The sequence below is a fragment of the Buceros rhinoceros genome, unplaced genomic scaffold (assembly GCF_000710305.1).
Source record: "Buceros rhinoceros silvestris isolate BGI_N320 unplaced genomic scaffold, ASM71030v1 scaffold31313, whole genome shotgun sequence".
NCBI classification, from domain to species: domain Eukaryota; kingdom Metazoa; phylum Chordata; class Aves; order Bucerotiformes; family Bucerotidae; genus Buceros; species Buceros rhinoceros.
Window position 1 is genome coordinate 6,538 of NW_010403519.1, and position 9,786 is coordinate 16,323.

The 9,786-nt window shown below is 45.2% G+C and overlaps 1 protein-coding gene across 1 annotated transcript in view; it reads right to left on the minus strand.

Annotated features, from left to right (window-relative positions):
- Positions 1–9,161, minus strand: part of UPF1 (UPF1 regulator of nonsense transcripts homolog (yeast)) — a gene marked incomplete at its 5' end in the record, with an annotated part of 12,880 nt that extends 3,719 nt beyond the window's left edge. The window contains 17 exons of the mRNA XM_010133049.1: positions 154–296; positions 1,275–1,431; positions 2,833–2,950; positions 3,044–3,257; positions 3,705–3,848; positions 4,034–4,148; positions 4,347–4,511; positions 4,771–4,889; positions 5,009–5,168; positions 5,515–5,623; positions 5,813–5,911; positions 6,078–6,162; positions 6,455–6,616; positions 6,943–7,123; positions 7,782–7,949; positions 8,505–8,594; positions 9,019–9,161. Coding sequence (XP_010131351.1) covers positions 154–296; positions 1,275–1,431; positions 2,833–2,950; positions 3,044–3,257; positions 3,705–3,848; positions 4,034–4,148; positions 4,347–4,511; positions 4,771–4,889; positions 5,009–5,168; positions 5,515–5,623; positions 5,813–5,911; positions 6,078–6,162; positions 6,455–6,616; positions 6,943–7,123; positions 7,782–7,949; positions 8,505–8,594; positions 9,019–9,161 — 2,372 coding nt within the window. The remainder of the gene's footprint in view (positions 1–153; positions 297–1,274; positions 1,432–2,832; positions 2,951–3,043; positions 3,258–3,704; positions 3,849–4,033; positions 4,149–4,346; positions 4,512–4,770; positions 4,890–5,008; positions 5,169–5,514; positions 5,624–5,812; positions 5,912–6,077; positions 6,163–6,454; positions 6,617–6,942; positions 7,124–7,781; positions 7,950–8,504; positions 8,595–9,018) is intronic.
- Between the last annotated feature and the right edge of the window lie 625 nt (positions 9,162–9,786).

A 9,786-nucleotide genomic window follows, 5' to 3' on the forward strand; every position in this document is an offset into this window, starting at 1 on the left:
GGAATGCAGAAATCACTCAGGGCTCCCTGAACCCAGGTGGGGTGGGGAATGGTTCTGCTGCCCACAAACCACAGACCTGCTGTTAGACTGAGCGATGCTTTAGCAGGAGTTACATCTCTAGAACAGATGAAAATTTGTCCAGTTCCACTTTACCTTGCTCTTGTAAGAGCTACGTTAAGACGCCTGGGGTCATTCAGAAACCCTATTCCTTGGTGTTCGTTGGCCCTCACACAAGACAGGATAATAAAGTCCTTCTCGCGTCCCTGGAAGGCATCCACGCTTGCAATTTCCACTTCCTGAAGCAGAGGAAAACACGTAAATCACGGAAGCGCAGTGCAAAACAGTTGTGTTACCAACAGGCATTACGAAACACATTGGCCTGCGCCAGCAGCTCTCATCATTTGACAAAAATGTTATTTTTGTCATGACGAATGATTTGGGAATTCCACTGATACTGAAGGGGAACAGACAGTCTCAGTTCAGGACAAATGACTTCTATGTTCACTGCTTTGTGGTTCTCCTTCCCCAGCACTGGCGCCGCTCTATGGAAAGTGTCCCTTTTCTAGGTATGCGGCCAAAAACCTTCTGCCTATCCCAAAACCTCGTAGTAAGAGAGGTCCAAATTAGTGCTGCTGCTCCAGCTACCGAGAAACCTGGCTCAGAGGGACAGATCATTCCTGGCAGAAGTAAGAGCATTTCCACCAACACTTCCCGCAGTAAGAACACTGAGCAAGTTCTCAATATTGCAAAACAGACCATATCAAACATACAACTGTCTTGTTTGTAGCAACAAATGTTAGTGTTTGGGAGGAGTTCCAGGGAAGGGAGGACATATTTCCAAGCAAATAAATAGTATGACCATCAGAATTTATGGCGCTTGGTTTCCTGCACGTCTCTTGGCATAATGCATTCTGCTGAGACGAGCTGACCGAAGCTTTTCCACAGCTGAAGCGCTCATGACCTCTCCCTCTGCGCCTCAGTGAGTCCTCAGAGGATGGACTCACTGAAGCCTCCTTTCAACAGAGACCTTAGCAGGGCTCTCTCCTTTATCTGGCCAGCTGCTCCCCTGAGGCTTACTGCCATTTGAATCCTCAACTCTTCTCCCTGGTCCATTTTAACCACAATCAACTAAAAAAAAAAAATTACTAAAGAATAAACACAGACTGACGCCTGAAAAGCCAGACTAAAAATGAAAGCGCTGTGAAGCTCCACAGTATCTGACTCTTCTAGCCTGTCTGCATTCTAGTGATCTCATCTGTGCAACGACTCCATACCTGGTAGAGCTTTGTATGCAGGGAACCACTGAACTGCATGTACTGCACCAGATAGGAGCGCTGTCCTTCGTAAGGAGTAATAATGCCAATCTGATCGGGTTTGGCACCCGCCTTCAATAGCTTCGTAGTTATCTTCTCCACATTGGCAGCTTCCGTCCTAGGAAGAGAGATTTGTTTATCTAAGCAGAATCAAGGTTACTGTCCTACTTCAAGAGAAAGATCAATTTTACACTGCTCAAGCACTGATTAATTTGGCTTGAGCTTTGCAGGAACATTCACCACTGTCACCTCTTGACTTTGGCCACAGAGGAACTCGGGCAAAGCCAGAGGAATGCAAGCAAAAGTCAGCATCTCAAAAATGGTCTCAATGACACAAAAATTTCTCCTCCACCTTCTCAGAACTACACAACTAGACCTCCTGGAATAGCAAAATTCTTGGTGGCCAAGTCCGAAATGGAACTTGAGTTAAATGTACACGTGTACTTCGAGTGAGATGATTGGAAGTGTTCCAGCCTGCTGTGCCAACAGATCCTTCCACTGCTTTAAGCTTTAACTATAGAATGGTTTTAAAGACAGTCTCCTGCCAGCCAGCTATTGTGCCGTTTGGGCACCGCCCGGCTGCACCCGGCAGTCTTGCACACACTGCTCACGAAAGAGTAAAGCCAGCACAGCACGGATTGTTCAGGAGCTGGTCTGGTTTCCCTTCCAGGCACGTACAACCACGAGGAGGGAAGTGTTAAGCTCACTCTTTGAAAGAGAAGTGGCAGAAAAGGGATAGAAAAAAGGAAACTGAATTCCCATCCCTTTCCACTCCTGTCAAAATCTAAGACTTGGGACTCTGCTTCAGGAGCTCCTGGAATTCTGCCTTCTGAACATGGCTTGATCAGCATTTCCTGCTGCAACTGTGCTCACTTTAAAGTGGCCCAAACCCATCTCCTTTATTAGGCACTTAATTGTCCTGTGCCACTTATGCTTCCAGTGAAGGGAGACGTGCACTTCCACAGAACAATTCAGACCCACTTAAGGGCTCAACTGCTCCCACTGGAGATGCCTTTTTCCTCTTCGCTTACTGTAAAGGGAGCCCCGGGCAAATCAGCTCTGAAAGGCGACTCAGCCTGCACTGCCCCTGATGGCACCTTTTATTAGGAAAAGCACTTCCAGTCACGGCTGTTAATAGGAAACAACGTTTTGTTAATTTAGAACTGCTGCAGAACACACGACCCAACAGGAGAAGGTATCCCAGTGCACAGAGCACGTGCGATGTGAAGTACAGGCACCACCCTCCACACACAGCTTCATTCGCACAGCCAGGCACCGTGAGTCACAGTGAACACAGAACACCGAGTTTGTGGCAGAGATTCCAAGGTTAGAGAAACACTTAGATGTTTGGTCTGCAGCCGGAACCGTACCCTGCGCTTCCCTGACTTCATTAACTGTGATTGTCCCCAAGGGATGTCTGTCATATTAACGGGTTCATTTAACAATCCCCCTTACATCTGATACACTGGGACAAAGTATTTTTACGTAAGTTCATCTCTGACTGTTGAAGTTTGTTTACCTGTTTAAGTAAGAGGTGCCTGAGCTTGCAATTTCTTCCTGTCCTTGCGTAACGTAGAAGAACATTGGCTTATCTGGCTGTGGCCACTGGAAATCAAACCCTTTTTTCACCCGGTCCGCTGAAGAGCACAAAACAGCAAGTCCAACAAGTCAGCACTGCTTTACTAACAGGAACACTCACTTCCATGTCATGCCATGAGGCTCTTGCTCACCTGCAGTGACCCCATTCTGGAGCGAGCCCTCGTAGAAGATATTGGATGGAAAGGCGCTGAGGGCCGGGTGCATGCGGTACTGGACCTGCAGGCGGATGGGACGGATGCCCAGCACCACCAGCCTCTCGAAGAGAGACTGCGACAGGCCGGCCTTCGCTGCCTTTTTACACATCACAACAGGGCCAAGCTGGCAGTGGTCACCCACGAGAATAAGCTGTGGAAAAGAGAAGTGCGTAGATACCTAAGTGTTTATTTTGCGAGACTTGCCCAATAGCTAGAAACAACAGCCCTATCCCACTATAAAACGCATTAGGTACTAATCAGTTGGACTTGTAATAAGCTTCAGATCTCATCTAAGGCTTATAAACCTTTAGCATCAACTAGATGATCAATTCCAAATAAAATCAGATTTAGTCTCCACATTATTCCAACACCACCAACATGTTCTGGGAAGGGATGACACCATGGAAACCGAAAACTAGCAGGACTAACACAAAACAAAGTCATTTACATCTGTATTATGGAAGAGTCTTCCACAGAAAGAAAGGATTTCACACCCCTGTGTGCCTGCTCTGTGACTGTTACTGCTTGATGCTACTTCCTCCTTTTATAAACTCTTCCTGTAATTAAATTTCTCTTTGTGAAGTCCCATGGCTCCCACCTGTTTTGCTCCCAGGACGACGGGCACCATGCACTCCGGCTCAGTCGCCTGGGTGCTTTCATCGATCAGAATGGAGCGGAACTGCATCTTCGCAAGTCTCGGATCACCGGCTCCCACGCAGGTGCAGCAGATCACATCTGCATTCTGGGACAGAAACACAACACAAATTGATCAACAGACGCTATTTCTACACAGAACAGTATTAGGTACCATTCCAGGAGCCTCCCCCCCGAGGTTAAACTGAACTCTGGTCTCCACCAGCAAACAGCAACCAAGCCTCAGGCAGGCAAAGGCAATTATTTAAGCTGCGAGACCTGATGGAACCATACCATAAGCAATTCACGCTCTGCTGTTCGTTTCAGCGCCCGGTAACGTTTCTCATCTGCAGATGACAGCTCTCCAGTCTCATCTTTCAGCTGCTGCAGTTTCTGAAGCTCTGGCATGCTGCAAAAAAAAGGAATTTTACTTCATGACTTAACGACAGCAAACTCACTGTAAGACTAAATATGACACACGTATAGAACCAAACAAGTTACCCCATCAAGCAACTGTGTGCTGTCACCACCACACAGGTCATCATTTGTGTCCACCACAACACGTCAGTTGGTTTTGTTGTTCCCCATCCCCTCCACCATGTCTCACCTGTCCATGTTTCGGATCTGGTTATGCAGTGCCAAGAAGGACACCGGAGAGTCAATTGCCTCGCGACTTTTAGCACACAGGCGAACCACCTTCAGTCCAGTCTGATGGATCTTCTCGGTCAGCTGATCTACAGCTATGTTACTTGGAGCACAGACTAACACAGGTCTTGAAAAAAAAAGATCAGCAAAAAGTAAGTCTCAAGGAGTTGTGCATTTTTTCCTAGACTTACAATAAAATCATGTGTTATGACACATATCCATCAAAAATATGCTCAGGAAAGAAGCACGAGTCTTCCCAGAAAAATATACTTCTAGAAAACCTGTTTAGTTCAACGACACTCACTTTAATTTTTACTATTAAGTTGATTCTTTGACCATTAATAAAGTAGCCTCATACACAAAGATCTAGAGAGAACAGTTCTTACCCATTGCCCTGTCTGGCCAGATGATAGACGATTGTGGCTGATGTCACTGTTTTTCCGGTACCAGGGGGACCCTGAATAAGGCTCAGAGGACGCTGCAGGACAGTCTTCACAGCATAAACCTATAAAATTTTCATTGCTATTTAGTATTCAGTGCGCAGGAAGTTACAAAGCTGTTCAACCGCTACTCATAAATCCTGTGTCATAGTCTTTGCCTGTAGTAAAAAGGAGAGGAGGTTACCTGAGAATGGTTGAGATCAGGAAGTCCTTGGGCTGTAAAGCGCTTTGGCAACTGGCATTTAATAATTACATCTTCTACCTCATGACCTAACAGCTTGTGATAGATGTACCCAGACACTGAGGTCTCATCCACAGCAAAGGTTTTTAAAGCACTCTGCATCCTGAAACAAGGAAAGGACAGAAAAAAAAAAAATCAGTATGACCTCAAATACACTGTCCACACGTGTCCTACGCAAAGGTTAATCAGGCATCAGGCACAAATTAAAATGTACCCTGGGAAAAGAGAACACTGTGGAACACTAACAGAATTAAGAGACAAAAATTAGATTCCAAGAACGCAGGTCGTTTTCCCTCATGTGAATGCTCCAAAGCACTATAACCAGAAAATTCTGTAGAGAAACACCAGCGTTTGACAGAATCTTCCCTCATTCCGGAACTCCCCCTGAAGGAAGATGGAGACACCAGCTGCACCCGCTCTCTGCCCAGCAATAAGTGCTTTCTCCGTACCTGTCAAATGAAGTAGACTTCCACACAAAATCCACCTGGAAGTTATGAGTGACCTCCACAGGCGCTCCAACGCTGCTCCTCAGCTCAATGGCTATCTCGTCACCATAATCTGTAGAACCTCGTTAAGTAGTAATCTATAGCAAAAATTTGGGGTTTATTTTTCCCAATTTTGATTTTTTTTAGCAGATCCCCATGACAAATTGGAATTATCTCAAAATTACTTGTGTACATTTACGGATCTCTCAGATACCTCAGCCTTCTTTTAGGCCTCCCTGAAGGCTCTCTAAGTAAAGGATACTATCAGGAACTTTGATTACGTGACCAATTCCTTTCCATAAAGGGGCCAGGTCTCCTTTATACCTCAAGCAGATCTCGTCTCCTTGCATAAGACGCATATCTACAAAGGAAGGCAAAATGCTCTTAGAGCGTTCACCGATGAACAACCATCCCCACCACAGAACACTTACAGTACTATCTTACAGCCCAGGCCAGCTCCTCAGACACTGCTGCTGTTCACCAGGCATTAAAAAACCAGACAAAACACACAATCGAGCTGTCGTTACCTGAATCGGTCTTTGGCAAAGTGAAGTAAGCAATTCTCTTCTTGTTCAAGCCCAGGTCCCATCTGACTGTGATGTTATCTTGGGTCTAGTGGTGAAGAACAGGCATCTGTTACGTTCTCAAAGAGCTGTTCGACAACTACCACTTTCCTCACTGCCCTGTACTTCTCAACAGTGGAGAAACACACAACCTGCTGTTCCAGCGCCACAGTACAGACAAATACCTGTATTTATTACTCCTACGGACTGAGCTTGCACCTTCTGCAGAAGATAATTCTGTTCTACGAGTGATTTAAGGAGAAACAGTCCTAACCACCACCGTTTGATATCAGAGAACTGCTCAGAAGCCTCCTCAAAGAGGTGTTTTTCAAACATGTTACCTGAGACTCCTTGAGTTTCTTGTCATAGTCTGCCTCCAGCTTGACTAAGGGACCAAATATATTTTGGTACTGATAAGCATCTTCATATCTGAGCAGGACGTGCTGAGGTTCTTCATCCACACCAGGCTTTTCTAAGTCCTCAAGGGTTGCAGATGGATTTTCCTAGAATGTAAAGCTCACATTTTGTATCTCTCAAAAGGCAATGACTGAATACCAGCCGTGCACTAACAATTCCCTACTCAGCCAGTGATCAGGTAAAGCCAAAACGAGACTTGACATGGGGAAGGAAAGTTGTTTTTTCAGATCACCCAGTGGTGTAACTTGAACAGAGCTGAAGAACCCAAGGGTGAGACTTTCCTTCTTTGATAGATCATCTCCCGAACCCTTTGATCAACACCCAGCTGCAAGATTTAAACCTCACGTGATGTGAGAATGTTCCCTGCCTTATACAGCTACTGGAACAGTCCTGTCCCTCCAGCACCACGTACCTTCCACAGCTCTTCCAGTTTGTTGATCTGCTGAGCTGTGATCTGTCGTGCTCTCAGCTGCTCCTGCTCAGATGGAATCTTTACCAGCCAGGAAAGGAAACAGCGGTCTTGGATAAGAGGCTGCCACTGTGAACTGTCCCAATTAATATCCTTTAAACTGCTCTGGCTGGCACATGGCTGCCTGCACAACCAAAACATTGAAAAAAATTATTAAATTAGACAAGTGTAAGAAAAGGTCTACTGTGTGAAGTGCAACAATAGGTTTATCACGATCCTAATCCAACTCAGGTAACTCAGTTAAAAGGAAAAACCCTAATGACCCTTCCCTGCTAGGCCAAATGATTTCAGTTCCACTTCAGTTTCAGTGTATTTGCTGTTTCAACACCAGGAAAACTCAGCATTGTAATTAGTATTTCTTGGGTCTTTCTAGAACTGAAAATTTCAGCATCTAAAGTGTTAAAAATATGACACTGACCTTTGACAGTTGTTACAGTCCATTAAAACTATGCACGTATAATATCAAAACCCCCCAGGATTAACTCCCATCTGTTTCATCTAGGACTCACTCTAGAAACACACCTTCTACTGTCAAATACTGGTAAATGACAGCTTTTAATTAAAACACATACGAGCATAAATTCATCATTTCTGATAGAACCTGTCAGAGAACCATTTCCAATCTACTATTGTCTTCAAACGATTCTACAAGCTGACACAAAACCACACTGTGTTCCTGACCTGTCACTCTTCCAAATCTGAAAATCACAGTTTTAAATCTGTTGACCTTTAGCAATAAGCCCGGACTTGACACCAGCAGGCCAACAAAGGCATTCTCTCACCTGCACAGCAAAACCACCACAGAGTCGGCCTTAGCTGGAATAAAGCCAAGGAGAAAGACGTTACGACATCCGCAGTTGTAACATTCCAAGACGGTCTCTCCCAGAGGCCCATCTTTGTGGAGAGTCACCTCTTTGCACTTCGCTCTCACAAGATGATTAACGATGTGGCTGAAACCAGAGAGGGTGGATGTTTTGGGAAGTTAATGGGAAAAAACACATTTACTCCTAACTTAATATATCAGCCCGGTTATTAAAACACACAAACAAGATCTATTTACACTGGCAAGATCTCGCTCTTTTCACCCAGATACTGCTAACATGGTGTGTCCTGGGTTCAAACCACAACACACCGTGTCAGTGGTTTCTCAGTGTGTGAATGCTTCAAGGTGAGTGAGAAAGAACAGGAAATGGGTACAAATGTTTTATGTTACTGGTAATTAAAAGAAGCCTCCTGATGCTCCACAGGTCAAGAGCATCATTCTACTGTGTTTTGCAGGAGGAGGGAAGCAGCAGCAAGCTCACTTCACTGAAGTGATGCACGTTTTGCTGAGATCAAGGTCTAAGTTGGTAACAGCAGAAGCACTAAGAGGAGGCTGGAGGTTCACATTTAAGTCACCAGTTATCAATTACCACCACACTGTAAGTCACAGCCATTATAAACCTCAAAACAAACACCCTCCAAAATGAGACTGTCAGTATTATTTCCATCATTTGGCCACTCACCTGCCAGATGTATTTCCACGCCCGTTACAGAACCACTTTTTGCTGGTGTTACAATAAACCACACAAGCAGGGTCATGGATACCACAGTAACTGGAATTAGAAATGAAAAAACAGGAAGTGACTGGTTACTTGCTTACAGGGAAATTTCAATACAAGATCTAAGCTGCCTACAAAAATACGGGGAAGTGAAAATTAGGGAGCACGAGTGTCAGTAAAAGCATCATGATCAAACATGAGATAAACTTCTGTTCCGAGTCCCAAATATTTTAACACTTCCCAGCATGACCATCCCTAGGCTGGCTTAGCCTCTGCTCCCCAAGGGAGGTCAAACCCCGCTGGCCCTGGCAGCTGCCTTGTGCACAGAGAGGAGCTCAGCAGAGGGCACTGCTTCCCTTCCAGTGCCTGGGCGTCTGCCAGGAAGTTGCTCTCGAGCTCCAGAAATACTCTAAGCACACATGCACACGCCTTTCACTCACGTCAAGTGCTCCTGCCTGCGGCAAAGACTAAGTCTTACCTGCACGCATGCACAGGAAGATCCTTTGTGTAATAGGTATCTTCTTCGTCTTCTTCAAAGTTCAACTCTGCCAGAAGCTGGCTGGTTTTAGCCACGTTGTCATCGACAGCTCCGTTCTGCAGAATGCCATCAGGTCCATTAACCTGGAAGACAAGGCCAGCGCTTGGGTTCTACGATCACAACAGACTCCAAACCATAAAAGGCAAGGACGGCAGTTCCCATTGGGTCTAATTTAGAAAAACTCCCAAGGAGTGAAAACACACACCAGTTATGTAATTAATACTTGCTTCATTAGCCCCTCTTTTACAGTGTTATTTAAACTCCAGCTGATAAATCGAAAAGTTAACGAACAGAGATTGCTTTTCTGCAGATTACATTTTTCCATACAGTCCTACAACACACACAGAATTCTGTTTAAACAATTCCAGCAGAATCAAACATTGTCTTTTTCCTCCTCCATTCTCCTCCAGAAATCTATGTGAACACAAGATCTTTATCATACAGGACCCTCCCCACCCAATCAATGCTCGCAGCATAGCTTGTTCAGGAGGTACTCACTGCAGCACACAAACCTATCTGCTAAATACATCAGGCGCGACAATCGCGACTGGATCACTACTTTGTTTTAGCTATGACATGATTTCCTCTAAAAAAATGAGGCCTCTAAGTTATCCAAGAAAACCACAAAAGTCCATCAGAACTAGTAAAGCAGCTGAAGTTTTCAGAGCAACACCCTTCAGAGTCTAATGCCCTGCTGCACCCCCACAG